Genomic DNA, 25696 nt, shown 5'->3' on the forward strand with positions numbered 1-25696 from the left:
GACCGTGATGGATGAAAGGTCAGTCGTACGGAGGTTGCTAGAAGGGATTGACATCCCGTGAGCAGGCAACTTCTGGGTGCTCGAGGTGAGGGTATAACAGGCGAGGGACAGCTAAGTCAAACAAACAAACAAACAAACAAACCCTCATCAAACTTTTGAACTCTTGTTATCTGCTAATCTCTAGCTCTGCTACACTTGAACTTGAAGCTATACTGAGGAGCTTCTCTTTTCTGAACTCCTCAAATGAACCCAATTTTTGAAACCACTACAGCTCTGCTGATTCTTTTTTTTTTTTTTTTTCTTTTTTTTTTTCATTACATTCTCTGGTGATACCAGTGATGTGAAGAAGAACTCCCATAATACTCAAGTACTAACTGCTACCTGCTACCTATTACTTACCTAACCTAGTAGTTACCAGTAGACACTGAAGTCGCTGAAGCACAACGTCTTATACATCACATGACACGATTACTAATGCACTTTCCTAAAAGGGAAGGTGGGATAAATAGTGGTCTTTTGCCAAGCTACCAGCCAATCTAGATCGGAATCTGTAACCGATCCCGAACGATAACGCCGCCCCCCCAGATAACTACTCCGTGTAAACATCGTCTCTATGTAACAACTTGTGTGTTGTTTTGAACAATTCACAAGAACAACGGGGTTCTTGATATGCCAGATAGGATTGCATTTTAGTTTAGTATAATTATCTGCTAAGACAGTCATCTAGGTTAGGTATCTTTGAGTTGGCTCTTGTTGCGACAGCAACTGACTTGCTGTGAGATCGATTTACCTAGGTAATCGAAGATCACAGATCGATTTTTTATTAATTTTTTTTTTTTTTTTTTGCTCGAGAGATATAGATACTGTACTATCTACAATCCGTCACACGTGAGAATGCGGGGCCCCACGTTCCTCCTCGCTGTTCTCGCCGCCGTACACGTGCGAGCTAGCGCCTCTTCGGAAAAGGCGCCCGAGTTCCAAACGCTCCCTTCGCTGCGCGAGCAAGCAAAGCTTCTGGATGGCTGGACCGAGGAGCGCATAGCGCTGATCCCGGGCTTGCTGCGCAAGTACGGCGTTGACGCTTGGCTGGTTCGTCTCTCGTCTCATTCTACTCACAAAACCTTATCCCCCCTTTCTCTTTCTTTCTTTCTTTCTTTCTTTCTTTCTTTCTTTCTTTCTTTCTTTCTTTTTTTTTTTCCATGCGTGTCTAACAAAAGCAACAGATGAGCCAGCGCGAGTACGCCGAAGACACCGTCTTCTGGGCCCTCAAAGAAGCCACCCAGTTCTCCGCGCGGCGGCGCACCACGCACCTCTTCCTGGCCTCCCCCGCCTCGGGAGCGCCGGCCCACTACTCCTGGGTCGAGAACACGGACTTCGTGTGGACCGACCTGCGCCGCATCCTCGGGGAGCAGCAGCCTCGCTCCATCGCGCTGAACACGCACCCCGAGATCGCGTTTTCGGGGGGCCTGCACGCGGGGGAGCTGGACGCGGTGTTAGCCGGCGTCGGGGAGGAGTGGAGGGAGAAGTTTGTGCTGGAGCCGATGCTGGGGGTCGAGGTCGTGGCGACGATGGTGGAAGGCAGGCTGCCGTGGTACAGGCGGATGATGGAGACGGCGTGGGCGATTATTGAGGAGGGGTTTAGCGAGAAGATTATTGTGCCGGGGGAGTCTACGAGTTGGGTAAGTACCTACCAACGGAGAGATGCTTGAATATGGAGAGGGAACAAAATAATGAGCTGACTCAATGGGTGCGCACCTAGGACGTAGAATGGTGGATGCGCGAGAAGATCCAGTCGCTAAACTACACGACCTGGTTCCAACCCAGCGTGTACATCCTCACCGGCGAGGGCTTCCCCGTCGCCGCCACCCAGCACCATCCACACCAACCATCCCTCCTCGACGACCCCCGAGCACCAGACCGCCCGATCCAGTTCGGCGACCTGATCCACACGGACTTCGGCGTAACCGCGCTGGGTCTCAACACCGACACCCAGCACCTCGGGTACGTGCTGTACCCGGGCGAGACCGACGCCGATGTCCCGAAGGGCATGCTCGAGGGGCTGAGGAAGGTGAACCGGCTGCAGGACATCGTGAAGAGCAACATGAAGATCGGGCTGACGGGCAACGAGATACTGAAGGCGTCGAGGGGGCAGATGCGCAGCGAGGGGATCGAGGGCAAGATATACTGCCACGCGACTGGAGAATGGGGCCATTCGGCCGGGACGGTTATCGGTCAGTCTATACCTAGCGCCTCGAATCATGTTCGATTAATTTCAAATTTCTACCTAATCCTTTTTCGCTAACTATTCTGTTCGCAGGCATGACCAATCTGCAGGACAGCGTTCCGGTACTCGGTGATCTTCCATTGTTGAAGAATACATACTACAGCATTGAGCTTTTTGCGGAACACTTCGTCCCCGAGAGGAACAGAACCATAATGTTCCCGCAGGAGGAGGATGTGTACTGGGACGACGAGTCAAATAGCTGGGAATGGGTCTACGGAAGACAGGATACGCTGCTGCTTATAAGAACACCTCGCAAGGCTGGCTCTGACATACAAGAAGAGCTCTAACATGGTAGCAATTTCTTTTTTTGGAATACTTTTCATTTATCATATCCAGCTAGATCTCTCGTAAGATATGCATGTTTATAATCTATATGAGTTGGCTCCTTTAAAAATAAACTGCCACCATGGCACGTGGATAGAAAATCGTCGGCCATGTCCGATGACCAACGGAATTATTGCACATTCAAACTGACATCACAAAACGCCTCGAATCATGAAAAGAGACAATTGGTGGCGTCAGGGACGGGTTGGGATCCGAGTTCCGCAGCTGCCCCGGTGAACGCTACCGTGAGATGCCCCTATTCGACGTAAAGGGGGGGGAGCTTGGCAGTTCTCAGGTGTCAGGTCCTCGTCCAATGGAACAAACACGCGGCGCATCTCGGGCGGTCGGCAGGCCAAGTGGAGGGTGCGGAGGGGTGGCTGATGATGCAATTGCGCTTCGAATGGGACCAATGTGGAAGGGTAGGAAGTACGCCCCTCCGATATAAGCTACGGTATGTAGTAGGCAATATCAGAGAACACGAGCTGCTGATACTCGTGCTTTAGCTTGAAACTGGTGACAGCTGGCGCGAAAGATTATGCGGTACTAGACGCCATTGACGAAGCTGCCAGTTTGTTAAGTTTATCGTAGGTAATGTAGTGGTATCTTATCCAAGGTGTTTGTGCTGTTCGCTGTCCACGTTGCTTGGCTACGCAGAAGAACTTATTAGGTTAGGTAAATTTCTAGCGCCGGTACTCGTGAGTGCGCAAAGCTCCAAATTTCTGGGTTAGAATACTTGTTTCGTGGATTCACACGGTGAGACATCCTATATCGGGTGATGCAGAGAGCATCATGATCTAAAATGACGAAACGCTAGCTTGCTCATGACCACGGTAGGTAGTAGTATAACGTCTATGCGTGGATAATGGCCGGCGAATAAATATCTCGTCGAGCGGTCTTGTAGAAGAAATATTTGGGGAGACAAACGGGGACGAGTGCCTGAGAGAATTGAATTCAGGTCTAGGTCCTGTTTTTCCTTTTCACTCTTTGCCGGTTTGCCCAATTAGACGATGCCGAGCGCTTGTAGATACCCAACGCGGGGCAGGGATCGACAAATGAGATGGAAGTATACTTGAACGAAGTGTCGTATAATGTTGCTGCTCGAAGAAGATGATGTGGGATTGGATGGGCTGCTAAAGCAATGAAGACATGAGAGATTTTCAACAAGGTTGCAAATAATCTGCTTATTATAGAACTTATTATAGAATTTAGGGGCATTCAAGCAACCTTTGGGTAGAATATGATGAATGAAGCATACTTACTTATGTACACTCAGCATCTTTTCCGGATCTACATATGTAGTATTCGTTCCACCGAAGAAGCACTTGCAACCAGCAACTTGGCGCATACATTTGTCTTGTCACACAAACACATTGATTAGGTATACAGCCATTCAAGTAAATACATAAGAATACACGCTGTAACGAATAGAAAGAAGCTTCAAGAGAGAGTTGGTGGTGATGGAAGTTTCTGAGATGTGGTTGGTTAGACAGGTGAGGGTTTCAAATAGGTAGTGAATATTGAAGTTCAAGATCCTAACATAACTTACATATGCAATTAATTAGTAGAGTAATGTTTCTATCAGATACCTGGGGTTACTGCTTATCAGAATTTCAACATTGCCTACATCGCCTACTCCCTTAGTAGAATAAAACGTCGTCATCCATGTGCGAATTAAGATTGAGGCGCGGTACAGCACTGAGGTATGTCACTGGTACTTGGTAACCTTGGTCATGTTGTGCATTCGGATTGGTACCTTATCTTATCAAGAAATTCCAGATCACGTCGTTCCGTTCCGTCTTCCTTCATTCCTCGCATAACACGTTTCTGCATACAATCACTCACTAATTTAGGTAATTTAGGTAATTTAGGTAATTTAGGTCGTACTACTATCAGACGCCAACATCGAATCTCTCTCTCGTCCCATCTCTTCCCTTCTGCTCAACTCTCCAGCAGTGCCCAACCTCATCGACAAGTTGCGATCCGGTTCCTATTTAGTATAACACTTGACTTTTGACTTTTGATATTGAATTTCTTACTTTTTCTATAAATACTGCTTAGCAGCATCAACTCATCGTAGCAGTTTTGTCTACCTAGTACTTTACTTAGGTTCAAGATCAAGTTCATTACATATCTAGTATTATCTACATAAGATACTAGGTACAAGTATATACCATTGTAAGTTATACATACATACCTACCCCTCCAACCTTGAAGCGATGCGATCTCTTTATTGTCTACCTACATACGTGATATGTAGGCATGTGCATACATATCTACATATATGTAGGGTATATACAACATTGAATCCAGTAAACATACATACATGTAGTATACATGTAGTATCATTGATGTATGTGGACTCGGAACAGTCAAAGAGGAGCAATCTGCTTAGTACCTTGTTGCTAAGGTTATGACGTTGTCGTCTGGGATTTGCGACAAGAAAAAAAAAAGGTTAAAACTCACTAACCATACTCATTTTGATACTAGTCCAACACCAGCGAGTCCAGTACAACCTCAAGGTACTAATAATAAACCTGCATGTGTGCAAGGGAAAGAAGAAGGGGAAAAGGAAGACAGAAAGACAAGAAAATCGCATCAAAACATCCAATCCTTTTAATTCTCTCCTCCTGATCGCCAACCAAACACTTAATCATACATACATCCCATACATCTCATACATTCCCATACACCGCACTCAGCAGTTTTTATTCTATCATAATTCATTTCATTTCTTTTCGAAATCGTATCACGCATATCATTTTTCCCCTCCTCTTTTTGACAGAATTTCTACTGTGTGGCCATTGTTCTGTCAAGGTCTTGCTTCGAACTCGATCTTGTTAAGCATCGCGTCATACTGTGTATCGTGCAGAGTCGCATTCATCGCACCCATCGCATCGCATTCTTAATTCCTCCCCAACAGCTCTATTTCCGCCACGATCTCATCTATCTTACAAATGCGATCGCCATCTCGACCAACATTACTACTACTTTCGCATCTTTGTCGCTAGAATTGAATCGCGTCGAGATCCTGCACAGTGTGTTCCTTGCACAACTTAATTTCCATCCAAAAAGCGCGACTAGCCGCATCCAAAATCTGAGTCGAAATAGTACTACCGTCGTTCGGTCCCTACAAAGCGCGCCTCACCCTTTGCGACAGTGCGCTACTCAACAGCTTAGCCTTAAAGTTTTTCTTCTACTTACGAAACAATGAACGGCGCCAAAGATACAACGGACCCATCAGCCACCACGCCCGGCCCAACTTCGCCTTCGAACACAATCCCATTGATGGCTGGTGCAAATGGTAACGGCACAAACTCAGCAAATTCACCAAATGCTGCGAGCCCGACGCTGATAAACAAGAAGAGGAAGAAGGAGGGTTTAAAGCCTATCATCACCACTGAAGGGCCGGCACCAGGGTAAGTTTTCAATTCATTTCTTTGGTATTATTTTTGCGTGGTGTTCTACCTTGTTTCCCACCTATGTGCCCTATAATCATTACACGTCTGGGTAAGTACTTGACCATACCGCAGCCAGTGCAAGCAAGCAAGCAAGCAAGCAAGCAAGGACGCAATTCAAGAAGTCCAAATCCTAGTGATTCAGACATGTAAGAGTATCATGTCAAGCAAAAAAAATCCATAGGGAATCAATCTGGACAGCATAACGGGACCGAGAGAAAGGACTGGATCAGGTCAACACCGGACAGGCAACGCAAACCACTCCTCGGAATCCGACATTTGGACTAGGGCGACAGGAAATAGCCAGGTTACTATTGTCGGGTCATATGGCATCTCTGATGGCCAATCTACAAATCCGCCGTATCGTTTGGTGGGTGAATGCCTAGGCAGTCAATCATCTGCTATTCTGCGATTATGCTACTGGCGGGGCTGAAGCCAATGCCGACCTCTCGTCACTCGATGTCGGTAGCACCACATTCACCACATTCCCTTTTCTGTCTTCCGGCCTCTTCAACTTTATCCAGCTCGATACTTTCGAAACACAGCATGATAATAATAAACCACAACGAACATTTGAACCTTTCAATGGCCCAAGTGGTGGTACAATACCAATAAGCAGAGAACCAAATCCGATTGACGAGGATTGACGAGGATTAATAAAGATAGAGGGGTTGGAGGGGCTGGAGGGGGGAAAGAGACAAGCCCCTAAGACTCCCCTAAGCGGCCCCCATTGAATGTCCCCTGCTACCCCCTGTTAAGCAGCCTGGTAGCCCTGGTCATAGTCCGCTGAAGGCCCTGTTATGACACCCTGTTATGACGCCTAGATAGGAGATGCAGGACCGGGTCAGTCGCCCGAAACGAAGAAGCTCAAGTGCTTTGAGCCCTTTAGCGCCCACAGCTTTGGGGGTTTCCTCTCTTTCTCACCGTGCACCGGCCCTCCACCTTAATAGGCCGATCTACCTTTAACAATACCACAGTCAACCACCGTCAAGCCATTGATTGGATTGGGGGGATTGACTGGAACCACGAAGGGAGGGGTGAATTGCACAGGAACGGTAGCCTCTCGCACGCAAGCGCATATTCCAGTGGATGGATAAGATCCTTTTTTTTTCATTGAAGGTTTTATTATTGTTATGATTTTTTATTTGGTTTGATTTTATTGCACTTTTATTTTATACTGTATCTCCGGGACAGGACGTCTTACCTAAACCTTTCCGATCATCAATATCGCTTTTGGCTTGGCTTGGCTTGGTTGACTTTGAGGTTGAAGTTGAATCTGATTTGGCCTGTTGCTTTATTTCGCTTTGCATTGCTTTGCCGTGCTGCACGCAAAGCAGCATTGCGATTTATCGCTCAAGTCACTCACTCACTCACTCTTTCACTTACTCATTTTCACTTCCTTCCACTCCTTCGCTTCATCTTCGCTCAACTTCCTCGGCTGGCAACTCACCTGAATCCCTCGTGGCTGTTGACCATCTGGTTGTTATATATTTTATTCCTGTATCACACTTCCACACTTCACCTCCTACCTACTTCTGCGACGTCCTTGATCGTCGGTCTATTTATCTATTTCATACCCTTGGCATTCCCTTGCGCTTCACTCTAGGACGACTGGGGTAAATTACAAGACGCACAGTACCTCGGCGCTTTCTTAAACATCCTTCGTCTTTTACATCCCTGATTTGTTTTATTCGTCAAGCCTTCGCGTTTAAGATTAGAACGCAATATCGGAAAATATGGCTACCATGAAGAAAAGGTTATTACCACCTCACCCCTCTTACTATTGATTTAGTTTACCTGCCATTGGGAACATTGGGAACATTGGATACACTGGATACACTGGATACGCTGGATACGCTGGAAACACTGGAAACACCCCGCGGTTTTGCCATGTACACCACATATATTACCATGGATACGTGATATTCTCACCCCACTCTCCCAATCTCCATCAAGAGGAAAAAGGAAAAGCATAAGGACACGGAAAAAGACAAGAAATGCCAAAGACCAAAGACCAAAGACCAAAGACCAAAAAAAAAAAAGAAAAAAAGAAAGATAATTCGGGCAAACCCAATCAAACTGGATCTCTATCTTGCGGCCTTGCTTAGGCATCTTGGTAGCTTTGATTGGCCTTTTGATTGGTAGTTCCTACATAGGCTTCGGCCCGTCGGGGTACCTTCGCTCAGCCAAGGGCCACAAGCCTGGAGCCCGCCACTTTTCAACTTTGGTCAACTTACTTACCCTACTTAGCTTATCCTACTTCGTCTTTGCTTGCTTGCGCTGGCTGCAACTTCTTTTTACCGCATCTAACCTTTTCATTTCCAAAGTCGCGCTGTTATTGATCGCATACATAATTTATTGCGATGATTGCTAACATTTATTCCCCAACACAGACCGCCACATTTATCATCCGCCATGAATCAACATTCTCCCACCTCCTCCTCCGGTCCTGAAGATGCTGCCGAGAACACCGCCGATGAAGAAGATTCTGAAGACTATTGCAAAGGCGGTTACCACCCAGTTCAGATAGGTGAGAAGTTCAAGGATGGAAAATACACTGTCGTACGAAAATTAGGCTGGGGCCACTTTTCTACCGTCTGGCTATCGCGCGACAATACGAATGGTAAGCATGTCGCTTTGAAGGTTGTGCGATCCGCTAGCCACTATACCGAGACCGCCATCGATGAGATCAAGCTTCTTCAGAAAATTGTCCAAGCGAACCCTAATCATCCCGGCCGAAAATATGTTGTTAGCCTACTCGATTCGTTCGAGCACAAGGGACCCAACGGCGTCCATGTGTGCATGGTGTTCGAGGTTCTTGGAGAGAATTTACTAGGCCTGATCAAGAAGTGGCAACACCGGGGCATTCCTCGAGATCTCGTCATGCAAATTGCGAAGCAAGTTTTGATGGGTCTGGACTACTTGCACCGAGAATGCGGTATAATTCATACCGATTTAAAACCGGAGAATGTCCTGATAGAGATTGGCGACGTTGAGCAAGTAGTAAAGAAGGTCGTAAAGAGCGATAGTTCCGATAAGGAGAACAACCGGAATGGGCGAAGGAGAAGGCGTACTTTGATCACCGGCAGTCAACCGTTGCCGTCGCCTCTAAATGCGAGCTTCAACCGCGACAACCTATTCCCATCAACCAAATCACATAGCAGCCTCAACGCCGTGTTGCATGATGGTACGTATCTATACAAGCCTTGCCCTACTGTTCTCCCCATATTTTCTATACTTTCTCCATCCCCCCATCTAAGAAGGTAGCATTACTTTGATGCACCTATTCCTAGACAGGGGCGCAATATTCTCCCCTCCTCCAACCAAAAGCTTCGCCCCAAGCTTACACCCCTCTCCACTGTCTCATTCTATCATATACATATATTCAGACCCACTAACGAAATGATATAGCGGCGACTCCGGGTTCATCAAGTACAACCGATAAGCAAGGGCAGAGGGAAAGAACAGCGTAAGTCCAGTTGGCATATTATAATGTTGCTGTCCATTCTTGAAGCGCTGACACGATTCCTTTTCATATTTAGGGATCTCCTTACGAAAGAAGTATCTGGCATTTCTCTCGATAAAGCTACTACGAGTGGCGCGGCAGCTGGTGAGAATAGAAAGAGGAAACGAAAGGGACCGATTATCAACGTCAAGATTGCGGATTTAGGCAATGCCTGCTGGGTCTCTCACCATTTCACAAATGATATCCAGACAAGACAATATCGATCGCCAGAAGTCATATTAGGTGCGAAATGGGGTGCGAGTACTGATGTGTGGAGTATGGCCGCTATGGTACGTTAATTGGACAGCTTCCTTGATATTGGCCATAGTCTATCTCTCCGCTATTGATTCACGGGCTGGTGTTAACAATAGATCTCTCTATCAGGTTTTCGAATTAATCACGGGCGATTACCTCTTCGACCCCCAGTCTGGAACCAAATACGGCAAGGATGACGATCATATTGCTCAAATCATTGAGCTCCTCGGCCCCTTTCCTAAAGAACTCTGGAAGATAGGACGTTGGTCTCAGGAGATCTTCAATAAGCGAGGCGAGCTGCGTAACATACATCGTCTGCGACATTGGGCTCTACCGGATGTTCTTCGCGAGAAATATCATTTCAAAGATCACAAAGACTTAACTCCGAAGGAGCGAGAAGAGAGAGAGAAGACCCAAAGAGAACGTGCTGAGGCCAAAGCTAAGGCTAAAATGGAAGCAAGAAAAAATGGCGAGGATGAGGATGCTATTGGAGAGCTATATCCGGACGAGGAGCACTCCCTCGAGTACCAGCCCACCGAAGTCGCCGACTTCCTCCTTCCCATGCTGGAACTACTCCCAGAACGACGCGCAAACGCAGGTGGCATGGCAAATCACCCGTGGTTGAATGACACCCCGGGGATGGAGGACATTAAGTTAGAAGGACTAGTACCCGGTAGTAAGGGGGAGGGTATTGAGGGGTGGGCATGCGAGGTCAAGAAGCGATAGGAACTTCTACGCATGCAAGGGGCTTAAGATGCTTCAATCGGGTGAACGTCTTGATGGAATCCCCCCTTTCGCAATGATAAGATGCAAACGAGAAGCATAGCCATGGAGAGGAAGAGATGGATGGATGAACGAGCGAGAGCGGTTTCTTCCTATTTGTCAAGGAAAGAGAAAGAAGCGAGAAGAGAGAATCTTAACATAGACGGGCTTCGGTTCGATGATTTATGATTCTGACTTGCCTGTTGGTAATAACCATGGCCAGATGAGACGACAAAGATGGTGACAAAGAGTGAACGAGACAAACTAAATGAAAAAAACCCCACGATCCCCAACTGCAAAAGATAATATTAGCAATGGCGGTTGGGCATTGGAACATGTTTTCATTTTTGCCCCCACCCCCATGTTTTTCCAAAATTCAAAGATCATTGCCTTCTGAGATTTTTGGCTTGTTTTACCCTTTTACATCTACATCAAACTTGTTTTGCATATAATAGATACATATAATAGACATATGAATACAGTATAGTAGGTTGTAACGTGTCTAGGAACGTGTCTATATAGGCTTGAGTGGCTGGCTAGGTGGTGAAGTTGAGTAAGCCGTGTCCTGAATACCATCGGTGCCCTCCTCTATGACATCCATGGACGATTTGAAGCTACCCTGCTCGCCTATACATACCCTTGTGTCTCTCCCCCCTGCTGTTTTATAGCATACCGAGGATGTATGTACTAGGTTGGTTAGGTAGTAGGGCAGATACTGACTGGGATGGATATGTATTTCCTGTCTCTCGCGGTTATTGGCGGGCTGGGCATAGGTATATAGGTCGGTATATATCATTGATGTATGGATATCCGTCTGGATGTGCGTAGGTAGGTAGGTAGGTAGTACTCGCTAGATATCTAAACCATGTACAATACCTACCCACCTACCTACTATATGTACTTGTACGTAGGTAACTAACTCTATTGTGTAACTAACTAACTAACTAGCTGTAACTACATATGTATAGCACACACACACACACACACACACACACACACACACATACATATATATAGCTAGGTTAGGCAGTTAGGCAGGTGGAGGAGGATACAAGCGAGCTGGCTGGCTGTTACATACCTACGATAGCAAAGCAAAAAGCCAAACCGTATTGTACATAGGTATGTATGTACTAGAGGGTGTGAATAGGACGAGACCAGGATCCCAGACCGCGGGAAGCACGATCGTCGTGGCGATTGCGTGGTAGACGAGGTCGGCGACGATATCGATGGAGTTGGTGGTGGAATACTGCTTCTTCGCCTGCTGTACATGCTAGGTAACATATAATACACTAAGAGCAAGGGGAGAATCCATTATTCCGTACGAACGTACGTAAGTAGGGTAGGTAGCAGAGAAACTGTTGCGGTGGGTATCGCAATTAATGTCAGAGACTTAGGCGAAGTTCTATGAATGTAGACGAAGCACTACCTAGTCAAGGTACATGGGCCTTTACTATGTAAACCCCCCCTAGCATACCGACGTAGGCTTTCTCCTAGCAGTCTGGCAACCTCCTTTCACTAGCATATAACGCATCCTATTTTGCTCTGCGGTTCTGATGTTCCTAACGACTACTTCGTAACGATACCTTCCCAGACTCATGGAAGGCGGCGAAGAAAAGGAAAAAGACCTAACCATAAACTCCAGATGTGTCAGCATACGATCATATATGCATGCAGAAAAACCGGCGCCCGTCCATTCCATTATCAATAACAATTCCCCCATCTTAATAAACACGCAATGTCAATCTTAAAGAGGGGCAGATCCCTAGGTAGGGGAAGATGCTCAGCGCCACTAGCCCTTCTTCTTCCCCTTCTGGGTGATCTTGCGGAAGGCCTCCAAACCGCCAGCACCGATGGGTCGGAAGTCTTGGGCGCGACTGGGGTCGAAGGTGCTGCGTGGCGCGATGGTGTATGTTGCAGGCAAACCCGCGACTCGGGCTCGGCTGACGTCCTTGACAGGAGCCAGGATACGCGCGCGCTCCGCCTCGGCGAGGTTCTGGGATGTCTGACGTTGGTTGAGCGTGAGCTGACTGTTCGTGGTAACTTGTCGAAGCTTGGCTGCCCTGTTCCATTTTGTTAGCATAATTCTATCTTCATATAGACCATAATAGAAAACTTACTGGTAGTCAAACTCTCGTGTCTCAATGTGCCGCTTCTTGTAGTCATCGCTACGCTTGAGAATAGGCCTACTCCACTCGCCCAATAAGCGTTCAGCTATGCGCTTGATGCTGACCTCTGGCTTCTTACTCTTCGTGTAGAAGAGGACGACCTTGCCAATGCCACTGGACCTCAACGTCTCCTTTTCTATAGGGAGTCGGGTCATTGCCTGGAAGATATCGCGTTGAATGTTGTAGGCGGGTAACGAGCCATCATTAAGGGGCTCGAGGAAGAACTTGACATGCTGCAGGAAGTTGGTATCCGGGTCGATGACAGCTGCCTGATTGTTGTTACGATTAAGTAGTGCCATCACCTCGGGAAGAAGCTTCAACTTGTGCAAAGCCGGTTGGCCTGATTCGCGCGCCTGATTGTCAGCTTGACAAGCATGCTCCATGCGAACTTTGAGGTCGGCGATCTTTTCATCTAATTCATCTTCCAAATCCTATTGAACTCGTGTTAGCAATATATTATGCAATGGTATGTAGAGACTTTGAAGAGAATAATAAAAACATACAACTTCATCCTTCTTCTTTCTTCTGTTACCCTTCGGTTTCGTTTGGTTTCTAGAGGCGCGCTCGATTGCTCGGCGTCGTCGCTCTTCAGGCGTCAGATTTTCCTCGTTCTCCGGTTCAGATTCTTGCTCTGGAACATCGGCAGCAGCGGTCTTGCGGGATCGCTTCGTGTGGAGAATCTCGCCATCAGCTCCATCATTATCATCGTCGCGTGTTCGCTTCTTGGCGCGTCGTCCTTCCTTGGGTTTCTTAGTAGCGGTTCCCTTACGTTTACCAGCTTTCAAGGTTCGTGCCGCGTCTTCATCGATGACTTGGGGTTCGGGACGTTTCTCATCAATGCGAGCGGTATCAGGGTCGTAATCATCGAACTGATCCTCGTCAATTTCGGAGAGGGCATCCGAATCCTTGTCCGAATCGCCGGTGCGACCGACGTCATAATCCTGAGGCTGATCGTTGTCTTCTTCCTCACGGCGTCTCGTGGCACGGGCAGGAGAGCCCGCAGACGACTCGGCGTCAGACATATCGGCTCGAGGGTAATGGAGAGTGGGTGAATAGACCGGATGTGGGAAGAATGCGCGGTTGGGTCGGAGAAAAAAAGATGACTAAAGAAGGCTGCAATCTTTCCTAACCTTCAACAATCTAGTCCTCTACAGAAGAAGCAGGAAAAGAATGTTGAAAATAGGAAAAGATATCTTCCAAGTTTTCTTGAAGATTATAAATGGGTACTTTAAAAAGAACAACACAAGAAAACTTGTCAAGACTTGTGTGATTCGAGTTGGAAAAGGAAAAGATTAATGAATGGAAAGAAAGTTGTATTAACTAACTAAACGACAAGAAGAGCAACAGATTGGACTGAGAATACCAACTTGAGGTGGCCTGTGCACTGATAAGTAAATGTCAGCAGTAGGCGACTCGAGTCACTAGCTTTAATCTTTAGGTCGTGGCGTAAAGTGGCTGAACAGCTGATCCATGATACCCCACATAGCATGATCCGTCCAATCACCAACCGTAGAACCTTGATTTAAGCAACATTCAACGGTTAAGGTACTGTACAAGCTAAAATATTGCATATTGCATACTAAGGTATTAACTAATAAGTTTTTGTTTACTTTTAATCACTTAACTATTAACCGTTGCCAACAGAAACTGCTGGTACCAACTACTTTTCTAATCAGCCTCATCCAATTCCCGATTTAAATAATACATCATCGTCGTCCCAAGAAGTCGGAAACCCAAGCTCCCCCGGTTTCCTCACCGCTCAGCTTTTTTCTTTTTGCTGATTGGCCTTCTAGGTGGGCAATTGCATATCGCATATCTTTATTATCTTATAGGTAAACAATTGCTCTCTTGAAAGGTAAAAATGGCAAGGCGAACCTACGAATCCCCCATGGACTGGGAATATCAGAATAATGGCCCAATGGATCCCTCAAGCCCGTTTGCTCAGTCTACCAAAAAACCGGAAACGAAAGGTAGGTACATGCTTATGACCTGTAACCTATGAAAAAGCCTTTGTCTTTGTGTTCCTGATCCTCCTTTTATTCTGCAATTCCAAATTTTATGCGCTTGTAGGAAGCATCGTGAATAGCCTCGACTAATATCTGATGCCAATCTAGGCACCAATCTAAGCCTCTTCGGTTCATCCAACACCAGCGGCAATGCGAATAACGCTCCATCTGCCTTTGGGCAAAACCCCTTCTTTCGCACACAAAGCACGCCTTCCAAACCAGGACCTCCCACGCCAAGCCAGCGCTCCATATTCGCTTCTTCCTCTGCTCTCCAGAGAACAATAACTGCGCCCCCATTCCGGAATCCCGCTTTCACTACTCCGAGAAAGCCGTTCGATGATACAATTTCCGAGTTCTCACCTGCCGACTCTAGTCCTGCCGGCACTGACGCCTCGGATTTGATCGAAACCCCCGAGAATGACCGTTCTTACGATCTCTCGCGCATGTCTATAACTCCTTCTACGATGAGCACCAACAGGACAGTGTCACCCAAGAAGGCGTCTGGGAAAGGCGAAATACCGAAGACGCTATTTGCATCTCGGGACAAGGTACGCAAGAGGAAGCGATATAATGCAGACAAGGACGTTAGCGGCTACCGCCTACCCTACATGCAGCAGGAGGAGTATAATGAGTCGGATTACGAGTCTGACGAAAGTACCTTCCAGCCGCACAAAACCCGTAAGGAGCCAGGGAAGCGCAAAAAGGATGGCTGGTTCGGGTCATTCCTGGCCACCGTTCAGCGACACCCCTATGCGCCAAGTATATTGGGATACTGGTTGACATTCGGATTCAATCTCTTTTGCGTGAGTGGTGCATGCTGGGTCGTTTGGGCTATCATCAGCGGTTTGCGGCAAGACTTCTCCACCGAAAGGCAGTCACTGAGAGCCGATATACTCGCGGAAATTGATAAATGTACAAACGACTACCGAGAGAACAGGTGCCACCCAGTTGAGAAGCGACTCCCGGCAATGTACGAGCTGTGTGATAAATGGTTCGACTGTATGCATCAAAACCCGGACTATGTCAAGCAGGTGTCCAGCAGTGCAAAGGAGATGGCAAAGATCTTGAACGAAATCGTCGAGACTATGTCCTACAAGACGATAGTGAGTAATGACTTATTTGTATCGGGACGGTTGATGAAATTTGCAAGTAGCTAATTACGAAACAGGCGTTGATTCTTGCTATGTTTGTAATATTTCTATATAGTGGGAGATCTCTCTATAAGAGCACCAACGCTTTCACGGATATTCCGCACCCCAACCCGTCGGGGCCTTTTCCCTCACAGCATGCTAACAACCAGCAAATGGGGCCTACTCAGCAACAAATGTACTGGCCTCAGACGCCAAGACACACGAGCAATCGACGTCTTATGGCCCCAGATTTCACACCAGACACGGACGATGGACCCCAAAGATTCCACTCCCTGCCCCCCTCAGAAACGCCGTTCTTACGAAGAAGCCCGTCCAAGGGCGACAGAGATAGAAGTCCTACTAAGAGCAGGAGTCCCGTCAAGCGATACTAATGTCGTGATACTTGCGAACTCATGTGGGATGTACGATAATGGAGAAGAAAGAAAGCATTACGCTAGCTTTGGGTTTGTCAACTGGGCCTCATTGCGACGGGAGTTTCGGATAAGTTTCTGATAAAAAGTATTGTTGTATAAAATAATCAAGGATAGATCGCCTTGGTGACGATGAGTGTGAAAGTATTATAGTGATGTATGAGATCAAAAGAACTTGGAGTATCTAAGATCTATAATGTGGATTCTTACGGCTGTTGCTGCTTTGCCTGTCTGTAATCGTGAGCTTAATTATATTATGCCTACTAGGTTATGCGGCAGTATACCTACTTAGCCTGCCTAGGTAGGTAGCTACGCCTCTTTCGTGCTACTTGGGATTGTTCACCTTGGGTAGTTACCAAGTCGATAATGTTTATTCGTGAAGTCATAGGGTTCAAGAAGAATAATGGGAACATGTAAGGTTGCTAGGAATCCATGGAGCAGGCTATGATGTCTAGGCCCCTTTATCTATCTATTTACGGTAGAAGACTTGTAGAATCAATGTAGAAAGATCGTTTGGGGGGTACTAGGTTAGTGCCTGTATGTTGACGGGCCTAGTTCTCCATCTATGGGAAGAACATGGGGGTGGTATCCCAGGAGTGTAGGTTCTGTGTAGGCTACGAGGTCTGTAGATTGCCAATAGATATTCTTCCTTGATTGGCTAGACCACGTAAATGGGTGGGCTGTAATGTATCAAGTTTTCCTGGAGATGGAGAAAATAAGCATGTCATATTTGAAATCAACTTGGTATGGCGTGACAGGATAACCGGCTCTGAATTCAACTAGGTTAGGCACCTATGGACTTACAAGTTACAACGGGTCAACTGATTTCGAAAATAGTTGAATATGGGGTATCGTTGTTAGAAAAGGGGGGCATTATATATTTGCTGATTGGTAATTCACCTCTCATATGAAGAAAGTGCCTACTTTAGTTAAATGAGACATAAAGTATATAAAGCAACGCAAACTGTCTCTTGGTAATCGATCATACTAGACCTATTACCGTGATAGATAACAGTTAGGGTTTGCCACGAAGCTTCCCAAATCCCCGGATTTGTCCAGCTGCCCATACTGTTAGATTGCACCCCTGAAACCAAGGAAGGATGTAGTTGACGATACCGGCCAGCAAATCTACACCCTTAGATAGGAAGACCCCTGATCAATGTCATAAGGAGATTGACAGTGACAAGCTCTGTCGTCATGGTTGCGCTTAGCGCTAGGTTTCTCCGCGTTCTCGTCTATGATACCCGCATTTCCACCTACCATTGGTTGACCAGGCATTTTAAGGGGTTCCTGGTCGGAGGCTGGAAGAGTGTATCCAGGTGGGTAGAATTATCAATGGAGACTCGAGAGCCTTAGCCTCAGGACGTGGTGCGAGAAGGAAATCATTCGCTTACGACTACTAGGTAGTTATATAGTAGCTTGAGCTAGACTGTCACCCCTGGATCGCCTTCGGTTCTTTTATGGTCTGATCGTTTACTTATCTTGGTTGAATGTGACTGTTGGACGTATCTTGTACGGATATATGACGTACCTAGGTTGATTGTGTAAGGACAGAAAGGAAGAAACTGTTGAGAGACTTGGTTTCAATAGAAATGAATGCTTCGGTTGCCTAGGTACATATTTAGGATTTGATGATATATTTATCGAAGGGGTTCTTGACCTTCAATAATCAATACTAGGTATGCAGTTAATAGTAAGTTAAGTACATAGCAGCATTTATTCAGTTATCTATTAACTACGCTAAACCGACTATAGTTAGCATGCTTAGCTCAAACCAACCTAATTCCTCAAAACCCCACCAGGATAGAGTGGATATGTAAGTAAAAGAAGCTGCAAATGCTAAACGCTACTAGATTTAGGTAGGTACTAGCGCAAGAGATGTCATCCTTGAAACCTGAACTCAATGCGATCGAATCTGATATTTTAATTATATTTTTGTTTGTCTTCTTTCTTTCCCTGAATAAACTCACAGGCCTACCTGCAACTTACCTTATCTTGTACATACCTGTCAGGTACCAAACACTTACACAACAGTCCGCGATGTCCAGGATGTTCACGATGTCTATTTAGCTGTTTATCCTTCACTCCATCCATTCTTAAGCATCATCTAGTGACAAAGATATGCAGTATATGCCATACCTACCTAGTGCCTACCTACCTAGTACACATGTAGCACCTAGTATTCATTGTGTTGTTTATCTTCACCGAATTTGACCAATCCAAAGAGGCGCCTCCCAGCGAGCTTCAATAGAGCCCCGCGCATTTTCACCTCATCCATTTTCTAACTAACTTCTATGGTTGACAAAGTCCCAATCATCGCATACTATTCACTCGTTGCTTAACTCTCTTTCTCTTTGAGAAATATCCTATTAATCCACCACACACACCAACAAACCACAGAGATAGGTCTCTTAACAAAATAAAAAAAGGACACATAGGCGACAAGACCTTTTTCGCCACTCCTAGTCCTCCTAGTCGATATTAGCTACCTGCCTAATAAATTTTTGCATGAATTTCTATCTCTCTACACTGACTATGTCCTTTCTGGATTGAGCCTCTACCATGGAGGGAGACTCTGAAAGTGGCCCCTCAACCGGCCAGACATCCGGATCGTCTAGACCCACCCCGAAACATGAAGCGCCTGAAGCTTCCGGCGTATCTGGTGGTGGTGCTGCGAGCTCTCAGTTGTCGAAGCGAAGGAGAGGTCTAGGCGTCGTCACGCCTAATGCATGTACCGAATGTCGAAAGAAGCGCGCAAAGTGCGACGGCCAGAAGCCATGCGGTCGGTGTAAGACACAGAAGGATGTCGAATGTATATACGAGATCCCCGTGCGACAATCCAAGGAGACATTGCGCCACGAAATCGACGCTCTGCGACGTCAGCAACGCCAAAGCAACTCTGTTCTATCTGCTCTCGTCCGCCCCGAACTAGTCGAGGAGATCTTACAGAGGCTCCGGCAAGGACAGTCTGTGCAAGGCATCTCTGAATGGCTAGATGCTGGTACTGCTTTCCCATCTACTAGGAGTAACCTGCCTAGCTTTGCGCAACCAACCGAGCCGAGGAGCGGAGTAGCCGTAGCCCCTATGACGACCTATGGTGGAACGTTGCCAGGCGCTGGAGGCTATAATGGCATAGGAATGAGTCCAGTCACGGGCCAGGCGCACGGCATGAACCAGGAATTCGAGTCTAATAGCCTGTGGAATTTCTCGGGGCAGAGTCAGACTGTGTCGACTCGTAGCGACTCACACCCTGATATCATGCAATGGACGGCCGAGGCCCCTCCATCCTCGCGTGTCGGTATGTGGCTACAAGACCAATCTTCGCCAACTACAGATGCGCCTCGATATCGCGGAGTTGATCAAGTCTTAGCACCTTTGAATTCTCCCGAGATGAAGATCGCCACTGGAACATGGACCAGCGTTACCACTGATGCTGCTCTAATGCAGCATCTTCTTGCGCTCTACTTTTGTTGGGAATATCCAACATTCGCCTCTTTTAGCAAGGAGCATTTCCTCAAAGACTTTCAAAAGTTGCGCAATCGGTACTGCTCGCCGATACTAGTTAACGCTCTCTTAGCTCTCGGGTGTCGATTCTCAACCCAGCCAAATACGCGCGCAAATCCAAACGATCCCCGTACGGCGGGTGACCACTTCTTTAAGGAAGCTCAAAGGCTTTTTTATCGAGAAAATAATCATCACAATCTAACCACGATTCAAGCACTAGGAATAATGTCGATTCGAGAAGCAAGCTGTGGAAGGGATTCCGAGTCCTGGTATTACGCCGGACAAAGTATACGACTAGCGGTCGAGATGGGACTACACCGAATTCAGAACGAGGGCGACGATGACGAGATAGCCGTCCAGGGCGCGACATTCTGGGGCGCTTTTGCTTTGGATCAGTAAGTGTGTCGCCAGTTGCTTTTGACTAGTTTCCGTTGATTTAGCTAACAATATCCGAAGCGCATGGTCCCTCGCGACTGGCTCTTTGCCTCAATGCTCTTGTTTCCCGCATTTGCCGCCTAAACCCGCTGTTATCGATGATATAGAAGCTTCTTTATGGGTACCATATACCGATGACGGTAAAATAGATGAACACCAGTCTGTCGAGTTTTTGCTTGGCAAAGGAAATTCGCACATAATCTAATCTGGAAGATAGGGGCTCCTCTCCAACGGTCTTGTGAGCAACCATCTAACGTCCGATCCGTCTACAAATGCTTCTGCGAGCTTAGCGAGCTAGTCCACCAGTCGCTATACGTCTTACACTCCCCCGGAAAACCAGTTTCAAGTCGAGATTTACTCAGCATCTATACACAATATTTGAACTGGTACGACAGGATCCCCGAGGTTCTTCGACTAGGGCACAATTTTACACCTGCTGTACTTTTCGCCCAGTATGTATTCTTATTGAAGACGTTCACATCGGTCTCATTCAACTAATTTCTCTTATAGCATGTACTATCATTTTGCTATCCTCCTCCTATTCCGGCCCCTCATAAAATTACGAATTATTGGTTCAGGTATCCTTCCACGTGACGTCTGCGTTCAAGCCGCCGATGCCATCCAAGGCCTGCTTCGATCATACTCTCAATTGTATACGCTAAGACGAACACCATCGTTTGTACCATACTTTGTCCTCACGTCTTCTATCATGCACCTCGCCATTGGCGCAGAGGCTATTAGGGGACAACCTACTTCTCCGACAGAAATGTCGGATCCCTCGACGGTTAAGCCCGAAGATACTGATAATGAGCATAGTCTAAGACGTTTATCTACTAGCCACAGGGACGAAGCAGAGCCGACGTCCCCGTCGAGCACAACCACCGCGAAATTAAGTCCCAAGGTGGCAGAATCCCTTAAGCAGGGGATTTCACACTTGACAGAGATGGCACCATGTCATCACTTCGCACACCAAGCGCTAAATATCTTACAATTCCTTGCCAAGAAATGGAACATCGAAGTAGATATCCCACCCGACAGTGGTGTGTCCAAGGAAATAGACAATTCAGTTCGGCCAAATACCAGCAGTCTTAATTTCTTTGCACCTAACGTCAATGAGGACGATTTTCTTTGCGCATGGGGTACACGAGATATCGGCGGCCCAGGGGGTGCGTTCGGAAAGCCTATCTCTCCATCGCAAACTCATTTCGATCACGCAGAAAAGATGCAAGGGATTGTTGCAGAGGGTCAGGCTACAAATCGAGAAGAACAGTACCCCTTACCCATTGTCGACTCTGGAAGGGTACGAGGTCCTATTGCACATACTGCCAAAAGCCTAGAGAATCCTCTATTCTGGCCGTTCCCAATGCAAGGCCGTCCAATGCTACCGGAAGGTACTGAACTCGAGAAAGCCGGTTTCCGCCCTTTATGACCTCGAATCCTTGGACTCAGCCTCACAACTAGTTGTGGGCATGGACCCCGAACTGCTTTATGCCCGATTCGTGGTTAAATCAACCGTTGATTAAAGAGATTATCTAGCGTTGGAGTATTGAATGTGAGCGGGAGGGAAATCTGTAACATGATTTATGAATATAACTCCTTGGTTTGGGGTGGCGGATTTTGGGTAAAAAAAAAAACATGATCTTGGAGCTTTGGGATGCCAATATTATGATACCCTTCACATACAAACGCGCTCTGGTTTAGACATAGATCTATGGTTGAGTTTGTAACTCGGAAACTCTTCTGTGTCGCTTTTAGACAGATAAGCGGCAATACGGTGGATTTGGGATGGAAAATTCAACAACAAGCCCACCCCCCTCAACATGACCACTTTTTGTGATCCCTCTGAGTTGTCTGCTAATCTTGATTTTCCTTCTTGTCAGGTATTTTCGCATGCTCGACTCATCATTCCTATCAGCCACGGTCAATCATTGCCCAGTTAAGTCAGCTGTCGGTTGAGCTCGATTGCCATCCCCTTTTCCTTGTTTTTTCTTGCAGAATGTGACTACCTAATTCTCTCGCCGGGACGACCGAAGTTCATCAAAGATCATACCGTGCTTGTCAACAAAGCCTTGACAATCCTTAAAATCATCCCCCTTCTGACCACATTGTCGTTGACTGTTAACTTTAGCAACGTATATGTGGCTTGTAAGATTCGCATACGGAGTATCTGGATCGTAGTTGTTGCTAATTGGCTAATTATCATGACAGGTAGGCGGTGTGACTTTTATATAGACCTTTGAAGCTTGTTTACCGCATCTACCTAGGTACCTTTGGAAGATAAGTGCAGTAATATCGGTGCCTGGTGGCGCCAAATCCCACTGACCCCATCGCTCGGTAGATGAGTGGTGGGCTCGGATTCTAGTGTAGGCTGGATTTACCGAACGCGATCGCGATTAGGAAGGCTTGATTTGTAAAGTGAATGAGTTCAGGAGAGACTACATATTTACGCAGGAATACTTACAATTAAGGTTCGAAGAGCCGTGAGACAGGAGAGGAAAGGGAGATTTCGAACCCCTGAGAAAAGGAGTGAGTGTTGCATGGCTTCGGTCTGACATTCAAGGTTCAGTTGACAAGACGACATGACAAGACAGCAGCATGAGAAATACTCATTTCCCACCAGGGCTTTCAATTGTGCATCAATTTGTCATTTTTCCTTTTCTTTTCTTTTCTTTCTCTTGTTTTTTTTATATCGATGCCTAGGAGGGATCTTCATCACTGCCTGCCTAGGTACATTACCCACAGGGCTGGTTGCGGGAGCTATTTGCATTTGTCAACCAATTGCAACAGTCTTACCCCAGCGAAACCCAAACCGGGGAGCTGAAGCATCATGTATCATGGCGACATGATTGGCCGGAGTTATTGGAAGAAGTGCTTTGTCAACGAAGGAGCATCGACCTCGCGAAATTCCATCAGCCCTACCAACAACGACACGCTTCCATGGAAACAACCATTACACGTTCTTTTTTATCGAATTATTCCATGTGGAAGGAAGGAAGCCATTCCTCTCCATGCCAAGAAGCATTGCTAACGATATCACCGCTAGGGCAGGGGTAAGGCTGAGTCTGAGTCTGGTTTCAATGGCTATACCGCCCTAGGTACCTAGATCGAGATTATAGATCTGGTTATTAAGGATTGGTTATTGTGAATGAATGGTGGAGCGAGGACTGAGTTCTAGAAAGAAGCTAGAACTCGACAAGCTTTCTAGTTGAATACTTTAAGTACCACCTGGGTATGCGACGATGAATATATTTAACAGAGCCTCTTTCCTGGACACCTCTTAGCAATGGGTTCCTTTTAGCCTACGGACAAGCTTTCTCGTCTCATTCTCGCATTCATCATCTACCTCTACCTTAACCTCAGTTTTCCTCACCCATCCCATCCCATCCCATCCCATCCCATCCCCCCCTCCCCCCCCCCTTCTTTTTTTCTCAAAAAAAAAAAAAAAGAAATGCCCACCTCCCTCCCCCCACCACCACCACCACCACCCATCCGCATCGCCATCATCGGCAGCGGCCTCGCCGGCGCCGCCCTCCTGCGCGGGCTCCTCCGGCACCCGCCCCACCTCCTCTCCGTCGACATGTACGCCACGCGCCCGACCTTCAAGGAGGAAGGGCCGGGCCTGTGCTTCTTCGACGCCGCGGCGCTCGCCCTCATCGACCCGGAGCTCGCGGGCTGCCTCGAGCGCGCGGGCGCCGTGCTCGCGACGGCGGAGACGAGGGTCGCGGTCGGCGAGGGCGCGGGCGCGGCGGTGCGGATTAGGGGGTTGGGCGAGCGCTCGCACTGGAATGTTAACCGCGAGGCGCTTTTGCGGGAGATGTTGCGGGGGGTGCCGGCGGGGGTGGTGCGTCCTGGGCCTAGTGGTGGGGGTAGTGGTGGTGGCACAAAGGCGATCGTGTCTGTGGCGGCGCTGGGGGCGGGGCAAGGGCAGTTGATCACGTTTGACGACGGGACGCAGGAACGCTACGATGTGGTGGTGGGCGCGGAGGGCGCGCACGGGTTCACGCGGCGGCTGGTGCTGGGGGACGACGAGGCGCTGGTTAAGCCGAGGGCCACCGGGTTCTGGGGCCTGCCGATCAAGGTGCCGCTGCGGAGGGCGCAGGAGGTGATGGGCGCGGGGGAGCTGTTGGATCCGAGGAACCCGAGGCAGATGGGGTGGATTGGGGACGGCACGATGATGCTTTGTAATATGGTGGATGGTGGGGATGAGGTGCAGATTATTGTGCACGGGAAGACGGATGGGGAGGGAGAGGGGGAGGGGGAGGGGGATAAGGAGCCGGAGTGGGCGAAGCTGTTCACGACGGAGGAGTTTAGGGAGATGTTTGCGGGGTATAGGGTCCCGATGTGTCAGGGCATGGTCGATGTGAGTGTGAACAAATGCCTATCTGCTTACTCTATGAGAAAAGTCCCCCCCCTCCCCCCCCCCCCCCTCTTGCTTTCCAGTCTAACAACACATCTCCCAGCTCATCCTAAGCGTCTACACCGTCCAAGTCGCCGCAATCTGCCAGCTCGAGCACCGCCCGGCGCCCACCTACGCAACCGACAGCATCTGCCTCCTGGGCGACTCCGCGCACAGCATGCTCCCCTTCCAAGGCGCCTCCGCGTGCCTCGCTCTCGAGGAGGCCCTCATCCTCAGCACGCTGCTCGGCCGCCTGCCCTCCAAGGCCGCCATCCCCGCCGCCCTGAAGGCTTACGATAGCGTGTGCCGCCCGCGCGCTGAGCAGGCCGCCAGAGATAGTGCGGAGACGGGGCTGTTGGTTACGGGGAGGATGCCGGGGGTGGGGGTTGACCCCGAGGCGCTCCAGGGAAGGCTGAGGGGGATGTGGGACTTTCTGTTGGGGATTGATGTACGGGCGTATAGGGCGGCGGCGGCGGCGGTTATGGATCAGTTGTTGGTGGATGGGGGGGCGGGGTGGCAGTGAGAGAGGATGAGGTTTGTGTTTTTGTTTTCCTCTCTTTTTAAATGTATAGATATTTCCTATTTTTTTCTTTTTCTTTTTTTCTCTTTTCCTTTACATTTTCACTATGGCAGGCATCGAACATTCTTCAACATGGTATAGATCGGTACTAGGTGGATATATATGGGCACCTCGTGCATAGCGATGGGATAGATTCAGCATTGGGCTACGGTGCATTGGCAGGTACTAGATATAGATATAGATCGGTATATGTATAGATGTAGACACGAGAAATGGTATCACGAGTTTGCATTTCAGACCTTGCCGTTTGCTGGGAAAGGGCTTTGTCAGATATGTGCTCACCTACAAGGTGCCTATGGTAGTTTGGCAGGTAGGGGATGATGATACCAAACTTGGAGTAATTAATTTGTTAGATCGCATATTCATGACTACTTCTTGGTAAGAGTGTATGAAAAGGGGAGGCTAGCAGCCCACCGCAGTTATCACCCATGTGTCCGCTTGTATATCCGGTAGTTACGGCAAAA

The 25696-nt window shown here is 47.7% G+C and overlaps 7 protein-coding genes across 7 annotated transcripts; 6 read left to right on the forward strand and 1 right to left on the reverse strand.

The window, feature by feature from the left end:
- Positions 1–894: 894 nt before the first annotated feature.
- On the forward strand, positions 895–2571 carry GGS25DRAFT_524974 (uncharacterized protein; the record flags this gene model as incomplete). Its single annotated transcript, XM_049264709.1, has 4 exons — positions 895–1089; positions 1224–1679; positions 1760–2231; positions 2318–2571. The coding sequence occupies 4 exons, from the start codon at positions 895–897 to the stop codon at positions 2569–2571; spliced, it is 1377 nt and encodes a 458-aa protein (XP_049114245.1).
- A 5907-nt stretch (positions 2572–8478) lies between these two features.
- Positions 8479–10549, forward strand: GGS25DRAFT_515677 (kinase-like domain-containing protein; the record flags this gene model as incomplete). The annotated part of the gene is made up of 4 exons (XM_049263106.1): positions 8479–9250; positions 9475–9532; positions 9606–9858; positions 9953–10549. The coding sequence occupies 4 exons, from the start codon at positions 8479–8481 to the stop codon at positions 10547–10549; spliced, it is 1680 nt and encodes a 559-aa protein (XP_049114246.1).
- A 1374-nt stretch (positions 10550–11923) lies between these two features.
- GGS25DRAFT_505183 (uncharacterized protein) lies at positions 11924–14117 on the reverse strand. Its single transcript, XM_049262194.1, has 3 exons — positions 13254–14117; positions 12703–13181; positions 11924–12645 (listed from the first exon to the last, which is right to left on the reverse strand). The coding sequence occupies exons 1-3, from the start codon at positions 13770–13772 to the stop codon at positions 12375–12377; spliced, it is 1269 nt and encodes a 422-aa protein (XP_049114247.1). The 5' UTR covers positions 13773–14117; the 3' UTR covers positions 11924–12374.
- A 273-nt stretch (positions 14118–14390) lies between these two features.
- On the forward strand, positions 14391–16510 carry GGS25DRAFT_431217 (Di-sulfide bridge nucleocytoplasmic transport domain-containing protein). The gene is made up of 3 exons (XM_049258659.1): positions 14391–14720; positions 14865–15859; positions 15925–16510. Exons 1-3 carry the CDS (start codon positions 14612–14614, stop codon positions 16276–16278), a joined length of 1458 nt encoding a protein of 485 aa, XP_049114248.1. The 5' UTR covers positions 14391–14611; the 3' UTR covers positions 16279–16510.
- Positions 16511–18216: 1706 nt separating this feature from the next.
- On the forward strand, positions 18217–22143 carry GGS25DRAFT_505191 (fungal-specific transcription factor domain-containing protein). Its single transcript, XM_049262195.1, has 4 exons — positions 18217–20216; positions 20278–20396; positions 20474–20708; positions 20767–22143. Exons 1-4 carry the CDS (start codon positions 18880–18882, stop codon positions 21683–21685), a joined length of 2610 nt encoding a protein of 869 aa, XP_049114249.1. The 5' UTR covers positions 18217–18879; the 3' UTR covers positions 21686–22143.
- A 249-nt stretch (positions 22144–22392) lies between these two features.
- GGS25DRAFT_505197 (uncharacterized protein) lies at positions 22393–23658 on the forward strand. Its single transcript, XM_049262196.1, has one exon. It carries the CDS (start codon positions 22836–22838, stop codon positions 23100–23102), a length of 267 nt encoding a protein of 88 aa, XP_049114250.1. The 5' UTR covers positions 22393–22835; the 3' UTR covers positions 23103–23658.
- Positions 23659–23704: 46 nt separating this feature from the next.
- GGS25DRAFT_534353 (FAD/NAD(P)-binding domain-containing protein) lies at positions 23705–25585 on the forward strand (the record flags this gene model as incomplete). Its single annotated transcript, XM_049265762.1, has 2 exons — positions 23705–24616; positions 24717–25585. The coding sequence occupies 2 exons, from the start codon at positions 23705–23707 to the stop codon at positions 25173–25175; spliced, it is 1371 nt and encodes a 456-aa protein (XP_049114251.1). The 3' UTR covers positions 25176–25585.
- Between the last annotated feature and the right edge of the window lie 111 nt (positions 25586–25696).

Source organism: Hypoxylon fragiforme, assembly GCF_022984875.1.
Source record: "Hypoxylon fragiforme strain CBS 206.31 chromosome Unknown GGS25scaffold_8, whole genome shotgun sequence".
Lineage (NCBI taxonomy): Eukaryota > Fungi > Ascomycota > Sordariomycetes > Xylariales > Hypoxylaceae > Hypoxylon > Hypoxylon fragiforme.